Raw genomic sequence first — 17,303 nt, forward strand, 5'->3', positions numbered from 1 at the left:
TCTGTGTGTAGTTCCCGTGTTCTCCTCGTGTCTGTGTGTAGTTCCCGTGTTCTTCTCGTGTCTGTGTGTGGTTCAAGTGTTCTGTGTGTAGTTTACGTGTTCTCCTCGTGTCTGTGTGTAGTTCCCGTGTTCTCCTCGTGTCTGTGTGTAGTTCAAGTGTTCCCCTCGTGTCTGTGTGTAGTTCCCGTGTTCTCCTCGTGTCTGTGTGTAGTTCCCGTGTTCTCCTCGTGTCTGTGTGTAGTTCCCGTGTTCTCCTCGTGTCTGTGTGTAGTTCAAGTGTTCTGTGTGTAGTTCCCGTGTTCTCCTCGTGTCTGTGTGTAGTTCCCGTGTTCTCCTCGTGTCTGTGTGTAGTTCAAGTGTTCTGTGTGTAGTTCCCGTGTTCTCCTCGTGTCTGTGTGTAGTTCACGTGTTCTCCTCGTGTCTGTGTGTAGTTCCCGTGTTCTCCTCGTGTCTGTGTGTAGTTCCCGTGTTCTCCTCGTGTCTGTGTGTAGTTCCCGTGTTCTCCTCGTGTCTGTGTGTGGTTCAAGTGTTCTGTGTGTAGTTCCTGTGTTCTCCTCGTGTCTGTGTGTGGTTCAAGTGTTCTGTGTGTAGTTCCCGTGTTCTCCTCGTGTCTGTGTGTGGTTCAAGTGTTCTGTGTGTAGTTCACGTGTTCTCCTCGTGTCTGTGTGTAGTTCCCGTGTTCTCCTCGTGTCTGTGTGTAGTTCACGTGTTCCCCTCGTGTCTGTGTGTAGTTCCCGTGTTCTCCTCGTGTCTGTGTGTAGTTCCCGTGTTCTCCTCGTGTCTGTGTGTAGTTCCCGTGTTCTCCTCGTGTCTGTGTGTAGTTCCCGTGTTCTCCTCGTGTCTGTGTGTAGTTCCCGTGTTCTCCTCGTGTCTGTGTGTAGTTCAAGTGTTCTGTGTGTAGTTTACGTGTTCTCCTCGTGTCTGTGTGTAGTTCCCGTGTTCTCCTCGTGTCTGTGTGTAGTTCAAGTGTTCTGTGTGTAGTTCTCGTGTTCTCCTCGTGTCTGTGTGTAGTTCACGTGTTCTCCTCGTGTCTGTGTGTAGTTCCCGTGTTCTCCTCGTGTCTGTGTGTAGTTCACGTGTTCCCCTCGTGTCTGTGTGTAGTTCCCGTGTTCTCCTCGTGTCTGTGTGTAGTTCCCGTGTTCTCCTCGTGTCTGTGTGTAGTTCAAGTGTTCTGTGTGTAGTTCACGTGTTCTCCTCGTGTCTGTGTGTAGTTCAAGTGTTCTGTGTGTAGTTTACGTGTTCTCCTCGTGTCTGTGTGTAGTTCCCGTGTTCTCCTCGTGTCTGTGTGTAGTTCACGTGTTCCCCTCGTGTCTGTGTGTAGTTCCCGTGTTCTCCTCGTGTCTGTGTGTAGTTCAAGTGTTCTGTGTGTAGTTCCCGTGTTCTCCTCATGTCTGTGTGTAGTTCACGTGTTCTCCTCGTGTCTGTGTGTAGTTCAAGTGTTCTGTGTGTAGTTTACGTGTTCTCCTCGTGTCTGTGTGTAGTTCCCGTGTTCTCCTCGTGTCTGTGTGTAGTTCACGTGTTCCCCTCGTGTCTGTGTGTAGTTCCCGTGTTCTCCTCGTGTCTGTGTGTAGTTCCCGTGTTCTCCTCGTGTCTGTGTGTAGTTCAAATGTTCTGTGTGTAGTTCCCGTGTTCTCCTCGTGTCTGTGTGTAGTTCCCGTGTTCTCCTCGTGTCTGTGTGTAGTTCCCGTGTTCCCCTCGTGTCTGTGTGTAGTTCCCGTGTTCTCCTCGTGTCTGTGTGTAGTTCCCGTGTTCCCCTCGTGTCTGTGTGTAGTTCCCGTGTTCTCCTCGTGTCTGTGTGTAGTTCCCGTGTTCCCCTCGTGTCTGTGTGTAGTTCCCGTGTTCTCCTCGTGTCTGTGTGTAGTTCCCGTGTTCTCCTCGTGTCTGTGTGTAGTTCCCGTGTTCCCCTCGTGTCTGTGTGTAGTTCCCGTGTTCCCCTCGTGTCTGTGTGTAGTTCCCGTGTTCTCCTCGTGTCTGTGTGTAGTTCCCGTGTTCTCGCTCTTTACCTGTAAGTAGTGCTGCAGGTTGTCAATCAAGAAGGCCATGTGGTTGCGTAGCCTCCATCTGACAGAATCGGTCTGACTGGACTTGAGGTGCTTCCTCTGCATCTGCAGAGCCCAGCAGTGCTGCAGCTGCAGCTGCACCCGCCGCACGCTCAGCAGGTACCTGAACACGACGTTGTACCTGAGCACACACAAGAAGAACAAGTGGCTCGTCAGCTGCACTCGAACACACGAGAAAATGAAAACCATGAGAACATGGTCATACTTCTCCAACACAGCCGGCGTGAAGAGGATGTGCAGCGGCCACTGGACCTTGTAGATGAGGCCGAGAGCCGCCCAGCCTGAGGGAGGAACCTCGCGAGGGGAGGTGTCCTGTGGGGGAGTGGCTCCGTCTCTGGGGCCTGACCCGTCTGTTAATAAAAATATAAAACATCAAAACCATGGGATGTGACATTTTGACAGAGAAGCTCTTACAACAGTGAATGAATAAAAAGAATAATGTGTGTGTACAAATCCTCCACACGAAATATATCGTCATTAATCATCATTATTAAATATGAACATATGACATAATTATGATTTTCAATTCAGGGGCCGGTTGGATTTAGGTCTAACTGATAATCATATTTGATCTGATCAACAACTTGTTTTTTCTCTTCAGTCACAGATGATCAAGCCACTGGATGGCGCTAAACACCAAACAAAATGGAAACTCATATAAAACGGCTTCCTGTTTAATATTTGTGTGGACACGTCATCGTGTGTTTCCTCCTCACGGAGCTGTTGAGTCTGACCTTTGCTGTCTTTACCCTGATAGTCCACAGTGAGGTGCAGCAGAGGCAGAAGGTTGTCGTCGTCCAGCAGAACCTTATGAGCCGCCTGTCGAAACGCCACGTTGACATCTGTAATCACATGAAAACAAAAATCTATACATTTTTACATAGAACAAGAAAAAGCCTCCTTGAAGCTGCAGGTAGCACAGAGGACAGGGGAAATATCCCTTTCTAATAAACCAAACTTACATTTAGCTCATTTACTAACATCACTGACGAGAAGCTGATTTTAAGAAAGTCACAAAGAGCGTCCGTCCTCCGTGTTGCTCTGTTCACTTGTGTGTGTTTGTAGCTGAAGATGTTTCCTCAACTGTAGTTCAGGGTTTATTGTTGTTTATTGCCTCTTTTTTGTCAGAGCCGAGATGTGAGCAGGAATTAATTGGATATTTTGACACTAAATGTACAAACAAGTGAAGTAAGTGAAGTCAGGAGGATGAATATTCACCGTGCTCAGTGACGGCTGTTGGAGGCGTCTTCAGCATGTGCTGCGCGAGGTCGATAAAAACCTGGTAGAGCTCCCCACGACCCAGCAAGTAGAAATCTTTAATGATCTGGAAGAAAACAAACGTCAGCACTGATGATGTGATTCATGATCCAGAAGTGAGAGATGAAAACAAACCTTGAGCTGTTCGAGCAGACCCGACTCCTCCACCATCAGAGTCCACAGGTGCTGCAAGTCGGTCAGATTGTGAGGTTTTCATTTTGTCACTTTCGTGGCATTTTGATTTTAGAGGAAAAGAGCGCAGCGCCACATGAGCTCACCTCGGCCACCGTGCTCCTGATGCGATCAATCAGATTCTCAAAATCCACCAGGCTGAACAGAGGCTGCTGTTTGAGTTTGTGCAGCTCAGCAGCAAACATGTCCTCCTGGCGCTTCAGTATGGAGCCTGAAACAAACAAGAAACGTTTCTATCGTTTGAGTCACACCATCAAACTATGACACGTAGATTTTCAGCGAGAAGCTACCAGCTCTAGAAGGGCTGTGGTTGTGGTTTTCAAACATCTGGACGGATTCTCCCACAAAGAGGATCTTCTCAGCGACTCTGATCGGAATGTATGACGGCAGCATCTCTGTTCTCAGAGAGAACTGCTGCAGAGATGGAGCCAGCATGTTCTCCTCCTCTATCAGCCTCTGCACAACAGGAGGACCAACACTCTGGTTAGATACGTGCCCGGGGCTCTCGTCCTGTGTCTGATGTGCTCGACCGCAGCTCTCACCAGGTCCTGTAGTTCCCTCAGCTGTTTCCCGCTCAAGCCTCCCAGTCCCAGGTCTTCCTCCTCCTCCTCCTGGTTGGCAGCAGCTCCTCCAGCGCTGGGCCCCCGCTTCACGAAGAACTCCTCACTTTGGTCCAGTAGAAATCCGTGTAACATCCAGGCTGCGAGCTGCTTGTACATCACACCGTGGCACACAGCAAGAATCCTGCACCATGTTTCAAACATAACACAAAGAACCCAAAATGTTTTGGTACCATTGTGTGATTACAGTGCAGCTGAAGTTTAACTACGAGCTTCAGTTACTGTAACTACAGGTAGGAAGTTTTATTTCTTGTAGTAGAAACATTACTACAGTTTTCCAGGAATTATTCACATACTTTGGTTTCATTTGTCAACAGAGCTGAGTGGTGAGTTTCAGGTTGTCCCATCACCTCATGTGCAGGGAGGGAGGAGTCACAGTGATATAGATGAACAAACATCTCATAATATGGAATCATTTGATTCTGTATCAGTAAAACATCACAGCTCTGGAGCTGACCCACTTTTCTAAGGCCATGCGAACAGGAGGAAGTCCCCCACAGCTGTGCTTGTACACCGTCTCCAGGATCTGACAGCCATGGATCTAAATCAACGCACACACACACACACATTAGTTGTTTCATACAGCTGTGACTGTATTATCATAATATTATTACGGTGAAATGAGTAAATCTGTTTTTCGAGTCGCGTCTTCACTGGATCCACAGAAAACAACTCTTCATCCGGTCGTGGGAGAAGGTTCAGGATGAATTTCTGCAGTAACCTGTGATTGTGTGAACTTCATGTGTTTGAGCAGTAGTTTACATTTCCTTACCTTCTGAGATCGGATCGTCTCTACCACCACCACCACAGAGGGAAACAGCAGCTGGAACTTGGAGAGAAAAGTTGTTAACAAAAACAGAAAGACTGAGCTGAGACTGAAAACGTCAGTGTTTTAACTGATGCTTTACCTGATGAAGCTTATAATTCACGTGGGATATTGTGAGATGTGGATCTCCAAGGAACTGAAACACACACTCAAGTTGAATGAGCATCCTCTCACATGCTCTAGTAGTCATTCACCACGTTGTCATCATTTTACCTCTTGTTCAAGGTCCAGCAGCGTCTGTCTGTACGGCCGCAGCATCGAGTCCAGTCCGGCGCAGAAAGCCCACAAGTAACTCCCGTGAAGTCCAGTCTGGCTCGGCTGGTTTGTGTGATGCTCCTACAGAAGAAACGGACACGTGATCGGAACTTTTTATTCGTTGATCTAAACATCAGAAGCTTCAAAATCATCTGAAGGGTTTTTCTTAGATGCAATGTGTGAAAAATAATCCAATGAACAAATGTTTATTAAGAGAGAAGGGTCAGGAACTGTATTTCAGATTTAGCCTAAACTAGTACAGACACCAATCTTTAATTCATCTTAGAGTTCACAACCGAAATGTGCAGAACTAATGTTGTCATGAATGACGGGGACTCACTTGTAGATGAACATGGTCAGTGTGTTGTTCTATGAACTCTTTAAGTCGAATACAGTCGGTGCCCAGTTTACAGAGCCGGTTGAGGACAGCGGTCTCACTGGGATGGAGGAAGGGCAGGTCCTGAGAAACCTGTGGGGAAAAACAATGTGCTTCAAGTTTGTCATTAGTCATGATGCACTTAATGTGGGTGTGGCTCTGTATGTTCAATCCTGTGGAGCCTTTTTGGCACCTGTAATTTTATTTCTAGACGAACGTGACGCCTCCAATCATCCGGAAATGACTGATCGTTCAGTTTAGGCACAGAACTAATTCTACCACAAAGAAACCGAGGGAGGGGCTCCGTTGATTGATTTGACTAAAACACCTTTTTCGAAAGCTTCAATTATCCAGAACTTTAAATATCTGTAAATGTAGGATAAAGACAGTCAAGCCTGTGGTCTTTTATTTCAATTAAATTCTGAAATTACAGTTTAAGATGTGTGGAATAGTAATTCTCTGTATGACATCAGAAGCTTGGAGGTGATAAGATATGTTTCCACCTTGTAAATAGGACGAGTTACAGTATTTGAGGTCTGTGGTGAATGTTGCATTACATTTCTCTCAGTCTACTTTAAGACTGTGTTGATACGATCAGTCCGAGCCTCTAACAAGTGTAATGACGTTAGTTACTAGTTCTGACATTCACCAAATATAATTCTCAATGTTTCCTTATTTTCAGACAGCCAGTGTTATTCTGACGCAGTAAATAAGGACAAATACACATCTACAGTTTTTTAGGTAACAAGTAAAACTACTGAAACACAATCATAGAAATATTTGTCACTGTGACAAAATACAAACACAACTTCAAAAATAATTTCTGTATTAAACTACATAATACTGAATTATACATTATCAACCGATATTTTAATAAAAAGGTAGTTTTTATTCTGGAGCTGTCTTTATTTAGTTTGTATTATATTCTAAACTCGAATATCAGTCGTTGTTACTGGATTTGAACTTTGTTCAGCTGCTACCTCAACATTTTAAAAAGGAAAAAATATTTATAATGTGTAGACAATTAAGACAGATAAAGATATAGAGAGATAAATATAAAGATAGAGATGTAGATAAATATAAAGATAGAGATGTAGATATATATAAAGATAGAGATAAATATAAAGATAAAGACGTAGATAAATATAAAGATAGAGATGTAGATAAATATAAAGATAAAGACGTAGATAAATATAAAGATAGAGATGTAGATAAATATAAAGATAGAGATGTAGATATATATAAAGATAGAGATAAATATAAAGATAAAGACGTAGATAAATATAAAGATAGAGATAAATATAAATAGAGAGAGATAGATATATATAAAGATAGAGCTATAAATAAACATAAAGACAGAGATAAACATAAAGATAGAGATAAATATAAAGACAGAGCTCCAGATAAATATAAAGACAGAGATAAACATAAAGACAGAGATAAACATAAAGACGTAGATAAACATAAAGACAGAGCTCCAGATAAACATAAAGATAGAGATAAACATAAAGATAGAGATAAACATAAAGACAGAGATAAACATAAAGATAGAGATAAACATAAAGACAGAGCTATAGATAAAGATAAAGACAGAGCTATAGATAAACATAAAGACAGAGCTCCAGATAAACATAAAGATAGAGATAAACATAAAGATAGAGATAAACATAAAGACAGAGATAAACATAAAGATAGAGATAAACATAAAGACAGAGCTATAGATAAAGATAAAGACAGAGCTCCAGATAAATATAAAGATAAAGATAAAGACAGAGCTCCAGATAAATATAAAGATAGAGATAAACATAAAGATGTAGATAAATATAAAGACAGAGCTCCAGATAAATATAAAGATAAATATAAAGATAGAGCTCCATGGTGCAGAACCCACAGTGACTTGTGGACTTGAACTCGTGTACCTGTAACCCTGTCCCTTTGCTCCAGGTGAGAATATCTCCCGGATATCCGCTGAGCGCCATCAGCAGCTCGTGAATCATTTGGATTCCGTTGATTTCAAATCAAATAAAAATCATCTGAGTTCATCCACGAACCAAAACAAACTGCCGCCAGAGCTGTCGCAGGAGACATACGTCACCACGCAAAGCACCACGGGATGTAGATGCGCAGGCTGGCGGCGAAGTGTTAGCATTAAACTGCTCTGTGTGGTTTTCACTGTAATTTGAAGATTCACTCAAATAGACTCATTTATTGTTATTTCATGGTTCTAAGATATTTTAGCATCGAACGTTCAATGAAGCAAAGAACGGGTTGTAGCGTGTAGCGAGCACGGGGCTTCTGGGAAACGTAGTTCCTCGGTAAAAAGTCAGTGTTTCGTCATCATCGGGTCAAGTCGCTAGCTGCTAACAGCTAACAACACATCGCATCAGAGTCTGGTGAGTTGGTTAATGAATCTTATGAATCCAGACACATGAGTCATATCTGCATGTGAGTCTCGTGAAGCCGGACACTTCGAGTCGTTGTTGTTAGTCGGTCTCTGGTGGAGCTAATGTTCACCAGCTAACTGTAACTCACCGTCAAAGTTCAAGTCTCTGTGGAAACGAGTTAGCTCAACTAGTTAACCCAAACACAGCAGGCTAACAACAGGCTAACAACAGGCTAACAACAGGCTACAACAGGCTAACAGCAGGCTAACAACAGGCTAACACATCTGGGTTCTGTAGGTTTCAGGAGCAGCTGCTGGGTTTCAAACACTTGAACAGAATCTTCTCTCCACAGTGACACTGACCCACAGTCAACTGAAGACAGGTGGACAGGAAGGTGATTATTGAGACACACTCAGACACAGAGACACACACTTTTACATAGAGACACAGAGACACAACTCTACACACACACTCAGACACAGAGACACACACTTTTACATAGAGACACAGAGACACAACTCTACACACACACTCAGACACAGAGACACACACTTTTACATAGAGACACAGAGACACAACTCTACACACACACTCAGACACAGAGACACAGAGAGAGACACTTTTACACACAAACACTCATCCCTCTCTTCCTGTAGTGATTGATCTGGGATCATTTTGTACGGCGCTCCCACAGCCGGTGCTTGTCGTTGCAGGGATGGAGGGGGAGAGGAGCGGAGAGGACGTCGTGTCAGACTACCTGGGTCAGAACCCAGAGCTGGCCCAGTGGGTCGAAACCCTCAGGACTTACTGTGAGAGCAACAAGCAGTGGGTCGCTCGGAGGGAATTCATCCTGAGAAACATGGAGGCCTTCCCCACAGTGGAGCTGGGGGTCCCCAGCAGCAGTCTGGACAGGCTGCTCTCTCTGTCCATGGTCTGGGCCAATCACGTTTTCCTCGGCTGCAGGTAGGGAGCGACAGCAGGATGATCCAACTCCAGGAGGCGACGATCGATCCCTTCAGACAAAGAGTGACTTTCCTTTGGTTCTTTTCATCCCTCAGTTATCCGCTGGCCGTGATGGACAAGATCAAGGAGATGGGTGAAGGGATTGTTGTCGAAGATCCTCCAGTTCACAGGACGACAAAAGATGAATCCATGGCCAAAGGAAAGAGAAGCACCACAAGTGGTAATACACTGTTAATCATTGTTAAAGAGATAGTTCAGGTGGAAATGAAATGTCAAACTATCAACTGTGTGGTTTATGGACAAAGTTTCCAATATTTTATAGTTTGTTGGAAATACAGAAGGGCATAGACGTTGGACCACTCAGCATGCTCCCTAAAAAACTTAATTTGAATTCACTAAATCCAGAAATCACACACACACACACACACACACACACACACCCACACACACCATCAGTTCCCTAAACATGAAAATCATTTTTTAATCAATGTTTAAAATTGTTCTATAACACAATGTTAAAGAAAGTAGCCCCCTGATCCAGATCCACACTGTCTCATACCAGGTTCATCTTGAATTTATTATTGACACACGATCCGTTTTTCAGCTCCAGGAAATGTTCTGAATTATAAGAGCTGTGACTGCTGAGGGTGGGAGGGACAAACTCTGGCTTGTTATCGAACACCGACATGTTGCCTCTTCTCCACTGCTGCATGTGTCAGTGCAATTGTGTTCTGGTTTTTCTTTTCTTTTCACACCCACTCCTGACGCTGGAGTTCCTCATTAGATGCTGTTTCTTTGTGCCACTGTCTGTTGTGACATCATTTGCAGAGAGCGACGCTGACGGCTGCGTGAAAAGAGCCAAATGTGGGACTAATGAGCTCGACAGTCGAATTGCAGGGAGGACGAGCTCAGCGTGGCCGGTGAGTCAGAAAGCAGGACCTGCTCCACATGCTCCAGCCGAGCACCAGCCCTTCTTCAACCGCCTCTACAAGGCCGTGGCATGGAAGTTGGTATCGGCGGGAGGATTCGGTCCCAACCTGGACCATTTTGAAATCCTTCGAAGCTGTGTGGAGTCATGTAAACAGACCCTGACATGCGTGTTTGTGCCATTGAAGGACATCGAAGGCCTCCCTGCAGGTCGCACACAGAAGGAAGGCCACGTGTGTGAAATTCGCTCTCAGTCTGTCTACATGGGCACAGGATATGGGCGGGATGAGGCCGCTGCCAAGGCCATGGCTTCCAAAGAAGCTCTTAAAGTCTTTCAGGGACGAAAAGTGACAGTAAAAATCTGCAGACGGAGGTACAAGGGGAAAGATGTGGAGGATTTGATGTTGTTTGACGAACAGTCTCGGAGTCAGGGCTTTCCTCCTGCTCTAAGCTACCCGTTTCAGGACGAGCCGCTGGACGACGCTTCTTCATAGAGAGAGAGAGAGAGAGAGAGAGAGAGACAGATGTCTGCTGTGATCCCAGGTGGAGAATCAACAAGTGGCATTTATTTACTGAAGCTACTGAAGGAATCCACGACTGTGTCGGGACCAGACTGTTACAGAGAGAGTCTTAAAGTAACAGAGCATTAACGATCACACTTTACTGTCGTATCAATACTCAGATTCTTTGACAAACCCCAATAAAACTTTTAAATCTGCAAAGAAAACAACAATCTTACACTGAACTAACTTCATTTCATCCTATTTCAGTTTGGTGACGTTTTCCTGACATCAAGCTGTGTAACAAAGTGTGTGCCATCATTGAATAGTCAAAGTTTCTGCTGTAGAATAAAGGCAGCTTGAAATTCCAGCTCCATCCGACAGGAGAACATGTTGAATTACATTGATATGATTTCTGTTCTACTGCTTCTAGAATGACAGAAACTGTGTTGGCCAGTGCCTCGAATAAGAAGTAGCACGTGTACTGTATGTATATATACATCTATATTTTCCCTATGTTCATTGCAGTTCTTATTGGTTTTGTTCTGAGGTCTTTTTTCTTATCTCCAAACTGTTTGATAAGTTTGTTCAGATTTCCTCCGTTCACTCACAGAGGAACCAAAAGTTAACAAATAACTTTATCTTTTACAGTTTTGACTTTAGAGTTCGTACCAGCAGAGAGGAATAACAAACCAACTTCATTTTAATATTTTACTTTCTTAGACTGAAAGTTGGATGGTGGATATCATTATGTTTGTAATTGTTCCCATTAACCCTTGAATTTTAGGGTTGTCTCTTGAAACAGGTTGAAGTTGCATTTTTACTCTTCATGACTTGCACTTTATTTTCTTTAGAGCAGAACTGGACTGTGAGGATAAAGATCAGAAGTTGAAATAAAGGTGGTTGGTGTAATTAGTTCTTGATTTCAAGGAGTTGAGATTTAATCAGCTTGTTAAAAACATTTCCACACAGTTTCTGTCACGCTACACATTCTTTAAGATTAGTTTCTGCTGTCATGTTCTCTAAAACTTGGTTAACTACAGGTCCCATCATACGTGTGCTTTTATTTAAACTCATCTATGATTTGTAAAAGAAAACCCAGACTAGGTTGAAGATAATGTGGTTTGTTTGGAACATCACAGTGGAATCCAGCGTGGACGGTCGTGATGCGTGTGGAGATAAAGTGCTGCTGTGATTAGTTTTTCTTTATTTCCTGTCCTGGTTTTATTGAAGTGTGAAGTATCGACACTGTTTCTGTACGTTTACACCAGTGCTCCTGTTTCTATATGTTTTTTAAATAAACATAATTTAAACAAAGGTTTTGGTTTCTATAATAAACTGTAAATAAAAGATGATGCATCGCCACTTCCTCTTACTGCCCAGAACAAAACACTGCCACCTTGTGGTGATTGAAGTCTATGCAGTGATGATCATGGAGTGGAGCTGCAGTATCGCGGTTCCGCCCATACATGCTCTCGACCAATCCTGAGTCAGTGTCAGCTGATCTCGTTTTTATATCAAAAATAACTCATTAAACCAAACTGATCAGAAACACTTCAGTAAAACTGAAACGAGCTGAAATGACAGAAACATCTTTGACAAACTTTTATTTAACGTCTACTTTGAGGGTTTTTTGGTCCATGTCCCATCTGCTAACATGGAGGAGGAGGGTTTATACTGCAGCCAGACACCAGGGAGCCGTCATGTCGTTCATCAATCACATTTGATTTGTCTCATATTCACAGTTTGTCTCATCAGGACACGTGCTGCAGCATTTTGGACAAACTGCAGAGTAACACTCTCTTTTTGAGAATGAGATGTTACGTAAGTGAAAGAAGGCGGTCCTAGAGATTTGTTTTAAATAAGAATCAAAGGACAAATTAAGGATCAAAGATAAGGACGATGTCATCTCGAGCAGCTTCATCATTAGATAATGTTTCTCTGAGGTTTTCAAACCTCTGTTTTATCTGAGTTTAATAAAATAAATCACAGGTCGTCCAGGTTTTATGTGTTTAGTTCATTGATGAAACTGATCTGGTTTGAATTTACAAGTATAACTGGGTGTCGTCCACATTGTAGTGAGTGTGTCCTGATAATATAAATCAAATGTAAATAAAACTGAGCCGAACACAGAACCCTAAATAAAAAATCCTTCATCAGCTGAAGTGAGTGAACAGAGAGAATCTCATCATTGCAGATGTTCAGATCCACACAGCTGGAGTTAAAAACCTGTTTGTTTGTATCAGTCAGACGTCTTCAGCCTCATCAGTCGAGCGGACTCTTCATCCACATGGCTGCTCTGTGATTTCTCACTTCAGTGCTCAGCACAAGATCTGATCTGAGACCAGGCTGAAAATAAACTGGCTGCAGGTGGACACGTCACATCAGCGTCTGAGTTTAACGCCTCAGAGGAAACTTACATTTAGAGCAGTGAGCCTCTTCATGTCCAGTCTATGAGTCTCACACGTGAGAAGTCTCTTTGAGGAAAAGCATGTGATCGTGTTATTCATCACTTGTATGATCAGAGAGGAAACAGCCGACCCACTATCTATTGAACCTTCTTTGAAAAATAATCCTGACCCTTTATTTTCTTTATTCACGTCATTTGGAATAATCAACAATAATCTCAAATATTCACAATGCAGGAAAAGTATTAAACAAAGTAGAGAAGAAACTTTAAACTCTAATATATGTATTAATACAACGACTACTACTACTACTACTATTATTATTAGTAGTAGTAGTAGTAGTCTGTACTGCACAAATTAAGGATCTACCAACTCCACAGACGTCTGTTGCTCTCAGAGACTTTTTAATAGTAAAACGTTTTTATTCTTTTACTTTTGAATTCGACTGAAGTGAATGTTTTACTTGTGGTGGTTAAACCCTTCTCCCAATATAAACAGACACGTGACCATTAAAACAGATGTAGTCAATCATCATCGAGCCTGCGGCCTCGTCTGGCGTGTCCTTCATTTGTCTCCTGCTCCGTCTCATCCATCTCTCTCAGCCTCCTTTGATTCTCATTCACAAACCCTGATTTCTGCTGCAGGTTGGAACTGTCTCTTTGTGTGAATGTATCTCTGGGTAATTCCCAGAAGAATCAATAACACGTCCTCGCTGTCTGGAGAAATATTGCTGCTGACAAATTAAGATGAACAGATCTATTAGTCTGACAGCGACGGCCGTCCAGAGTTTCATGAAGAGAGATTTTCTGACTCTGTGCATCCAGATTTGAAGTTTCCACAAAAAAACGAAATCAGAAAAACCCTCATACTTCCTCACCCACATCCTCACTTACTTCCCCTCCTACTTCCTCACCTACATCCTCACTTACTTCCCCTCCTACTTCCTCACATACTTACCCCCCTACTTCCTCACCTACTTCCCCTCCTACTTCCTCACCTACTTCCTCACCTACTCCCTCACTTACTTCCCCTCCTACTTCCTCACCTACTTCCCCTCCTACTTCCTCACCTACTTCCTCACCTACTCCCTCACTTACTTTCCCTCCTACTTCCTCACCTACTTCCCCTCCTACTTCCTCACCTACTTCCTCACCTACTTCCTCACCTACTCCCTCACTTACTTTCCCTCCTACTTCCTCACCTACTTCCCCTCCTACTTCCTCACCTACTTTCTCACCTACTCCCTCACTTACTTCCCCTCCTACTTCCTCTCCTACTTCCCCTCCTACTTCCCGTCCTATTCCCTCACTTACTTCTAGTCCTACTTCCTCACCTACTCCCTCACTTACTTCCCCTCCTACTCCCTCATGTACTTCCCCTCCCACTTCCTCACCTACTTCCTCACTTACTCCCTCACTTACTTCTAGTCCTACTTCCTCACCTACTTCATCACCTACTCCCTCACTTACTTCCCCTCCTACTTCCCCTCCTACCCCCTCATGTACTTCCCCTCCCACTTCCTCACCTACTTCCTCACTTACTCCCTCACTTACTTCTAGTCCTACTTCCTCACCTACTTCCTCACCTACTCCCTCATTTACTTCTAGTCCTATTTCCTCACCTACTCCCTCACTTACTTCCCCTCCTACTTCCCCTCCTACCCCCTCATGTACTTCCCCTCCCACTTCCTCACCTACTTCCTCACTTACTCCCTCATTTACTTCTAGTCCTACTTCCTCACCTACTTCCTCACCTACTCCCTCACTTACTTCCCCTCCTACTTCCCCTCCTACCCCCTCATGTACTTCCCCTCCCACTTCCTCCCCTGGCTGACTACTTCCTCCTGTGGCTCCTCCTCCAGGAGTCCTACAGGAAGTCAGCTGACGTCTCCCCCGTGTCCCTCCTGTCTGAACACCTCATGGTGGAGGCCTCGTCCTCTGGACGGTGAATGTGACGTGAGTTTGATGCTCCCTCAGTCGACACATCTGGATTTTCCTGACGTGCTGATGTTGAAGTTGTGTTCAGTCTTTTCACTCGTAGATTTGACCACATGTCAATGAGTCTGTTTGTTACAGGACTTTAACTGTTTCATATATTTTCTCCTCTTGTCAGAAACCATTCACACTAATTCAGTTTAAATGATGGATTGTAAACTTTGAAGGAAATCGTCTTCAACTCACTGATTCTGTCTCAATGAGCAGAAACATGATTATTTATTTCCTCCTGACAACGTGAGCAATCCCTGGATGGACTGATAATTCATCTAGTGACGGATGATTCAGATTTCATACTGAACATCAGCTGGAATCTTAATGATCTGATGATTCCTCACACGATGACATCAGAAGTTCTGATGAGACACAGGAACACGTTTGTCCTTCATGTGTTGAACCCACAGAGATTTTCTTCCATTTCCTCCACTGAAATATTTACCATGTTCACAGCTTCTCTGGAGAAACAGGACAGGAAAACGTGTGTGTTTAGTTTGAAAGGACAAACTGTCATGTCCTCAGGTCCTCACATACACACACACACACACTCACACACGCACTCACACACACACTCACACACACGCACACACACTCACCCTCTCTGTATTATTGATGACAGCTGACAGACGTTGGATCACAGAAACCACAGCGATGACGCAGACGACTGAACTGAAACTTTGAGTCAAGTCAAAAAAAATCAGAGGACACTTTAAAGGTCCAGTGTGTAGAATTTAGTGACATCTAGTGTTGAAGTGTCATATTGCAGCTGTAATGAAAGAAGAAGAATAACTTAGTGACTTTAGCTTAAATGAGTCAAAGCTCTGGATTTTTTATTTTACTCAAAAAAACACAAATATTAGCAGAAAAAAACCAAAAAGATCAAAAGATAAAAGTACTTGTTCTGCATTTTATTATTTCAGACTCAAGAAAAAAGTTGTTTCAGCATTAACTGATCATAAACCCTGATCTGATCTCAAAGTTAAATAAACACAGAAGAAAACTATTTTAATCTGGTTTCTGAAAATGACCATGAAAGTTTCAGAGTCTCTGCAGCCTTGATTTAATAACTGATCATCAACTTAATGTGCAGCAGGAGGAAATGTCTTCTGACAAAACTGCCTCAGCTCAGACATATTCTTATATTCATGAAATATTCATGTAATAGTTAATGAAAAAGATTCACAAAATAATATTTCATTTCTATATGGAAACTGTAATGCTCAAGATTCTCAAACCAGAATGAAGATTCATCCTGTGAGGTCGGGTTGGAGGGGCAGCTATTGATTGATAATTGATTGGTTGATTGATTAATTGATTAACTGGTTGGACCGGCGGTGGACTAGTGGAATAGTGGTTTCTAAAGAGTGGACTGGAAGGTCGCTGGTTCAAGTCCGTAGATTGACAAACATACCTGGACCGTAGGATGGAACAGACCTGGATCTGCTAGAGTCCAAGAGGACAGATGGACTCTCCCTATCCCACTGTCTAAGTGACCCTGAGCAAGGCACCTTACTCCCCCAACATCTGCTCCCCCCTTTAATAGCTGCCCACTGCTCCGTGTGGTCACTGTGTGTATTGTGTTCCGTGTGCTGTGTTCACACGGATGGGTTGAAAGTAGAGGTCAAATTTTCCAATTCACATGTAGTGCTGTGTGTGCATGACTGTGGGATAATACAGGAATCTTCATTGATTGGTCGGTTGGTTGGTTGGTTGATTGGTTGGTTGGTTAGTTGATTGATTGGTTGGTTGGTTAGTTGATTGATTGGTTGGTTGGTCGTCGGTTGGTCGTTGGTTGATCGATTGGTTGATCGGTTGATCGGTTGGTCGGTTGATTGGTTGATTGATTGATTGGTTGATTGGTTGATTGGTTGATTGATCGGTTGGTTGGTTGGTTGGTTTGAGTTGATTGAAGCAGTTGATTTTCTGTCTCACTCTCACTGTTTGTTTCTGATATTCACAGTTTCGAACCAGGTTCAGTGGTGATATGAGAGAAAGATGTTGCTGACTCATTGGATGTAAATGTAAGTAGCTATGTACTTTTTATTTTATATTTATTGTTTGATTATGGTTTACATGGTGATAAGTTAATTTATATTCCCTGTTAGAGAAACCTTCCACCGACTGTGAACTTAATATACAGTGTGACTCATGTTTCTTAAATGTGCAGATCTGTGACACAGTCAAATTAATTTAACCACCGGAACTAGATTCAGTACATTCAGGAAGTGTGTGTGTGTGTGTGTGTGTGTGTAGCAGTGGATGAGCAATCATTTCCTAAAGCTTAATGACAAGAAAATCAAACAGAGCAGCGCTGTGTCAGCTGACTCCTTGGATTAGAGGAGGAAAGTCTTTATCTTAGACTCTGATCTGAGTTTCACATTAACAAGGAAACCAAACCTCATTTTTATCTTAGACACAAAGATTCAACCGTCTTTAAATCAGAAGATGAAAAGCTGATTCATGCCTTCATTTCTATTAGACTGGATTAATGCACTTTTTACAGCGTTCCATTAAAAACAATAGAGATTCATTCAGCACTTTGCA

General features: G+C 43.1%; 2 protein-coding genes across 7 annotated transcripts in view; one reads left to right on the plus strand and one right to left on the minus strand.

The window, feature by feature from the left end:
- Positions 1-7,646, minus strand: part of tubgcp4 (tubulin gamma complex component 4) — a 12,446-nt gene extending 4,800 nt beyond the window's left edge. The window contains exons 1-14 of one of the 2 annotated variants that reach the window (XM_069528493.1): positions 7,506-7,646; positions 5,551-5,679; positions 5,169-5,291; positions 5,038-5,091; positions 4,902-4,958; positions 4,591-4,670; positions 4,052-4,253; positions 3,800-3,965; positions 3,596-3,720; positions 3,453-3,503; positions 3,279-3,384; positions 2,810-2,902; positions 2,266-2,410; positions 2,004-2,181 (exon numbers count right to left, since the gene is read on the minus strand). In XM_069528493.1, coding sequence (XP_069384594.1) covers positions 2,004-2,181; positions 2,266-2,410; positions 2,810-2,902; positions 3,279-3,384; positions 3,453-3,503; positions 3,596-3,720; positions 3,800-3,965; positions 4,052-4,253; positions 4,591-4,670; positions 4,902-4,958; positions 5,038-5,091; positions 5,169-5,291; positions 5,551-5,679; positions 7,506-7,583 — 1,587 coding nt within the window. In that variant the 5' untranslated portion in view covers positions 7,584-7,646. Of the gene's footprint in view, positions 1-2,003; positions 2,182-2,265; positions 2,411-2,794; positions 2,903-3,278; positions 3,385-3,452; positions 3,504-3,595; positions 3,721-3,799; positions 3,966-4,051; positions 4,254-4,590; positions 4,671-4,901; positions 4,959-5,037; positions 5,092-5,168; positions 5,292-5,550; positions 5,680-7,505 lie in introns of both variants that reach the window. The other variant, XM_069528489.1, reaches the window with a different exon arrangement.
- Positions 7,647-7,788: 142 nt separating this feature from the next.
- cdkn2aip (CDKN2A interacting protein) lies at positions 7,789-11,677 on the plus strand. 5 transcript variants are annotated; one of them, XM_020109305.2, is made up of 5 exons: positions 7,789-7,979; positions 8,268-8,364; positions 8,665-8,933; positions 9,029-9,153; positions 9,762-11,677. In XM_020109305.2, the coding sequence occupies exons 3-5, from the start codon at positions 8,686-8,688 to the stop codon at positions 10,352-10,354; spliced, it is 966 nt and encodes a 321-aa protein (XP_019964864.1). In that variant the 5' UTR covers positions 7,789-7,979; positions 8,268-8,364; positions 8,665-8,685; the 3' UTR covers positions 10,355-11,677. The 5 variants fall into 5 exon arrangements, with proteins under 5 accessions (XP_019964864.1, XP_019964863.1, XP_019964866.1 ...); XM_020109304.2 differs by having other exon boundaries at positions 7,840-7,979; positions 8,323-8,364; XM_020109307.2 differs by having other exon boundaries at positions 7,840-7,979; positions 8,323-8,364; positions 8,684-8,933.
- Positions 11,678-17,303: the final 5,626 nt, after the last annotated feature.

This window comes from Paralichthys olivaceus, chromosome 1 (assembly GCF_024713975.1).
Source record: "Paralichthys olivaceus isolate ysfri-2021 chromosome 1, ASM2471397v2, whole genome shotgun sequence".
Taxonomy (NCBI): Eukaryota; Metazoa; Chordata; class Actinopteri; order Pleuronectiformes; family Paralichthyidae; genus Paralichthys; species Paralichthys olivaceus.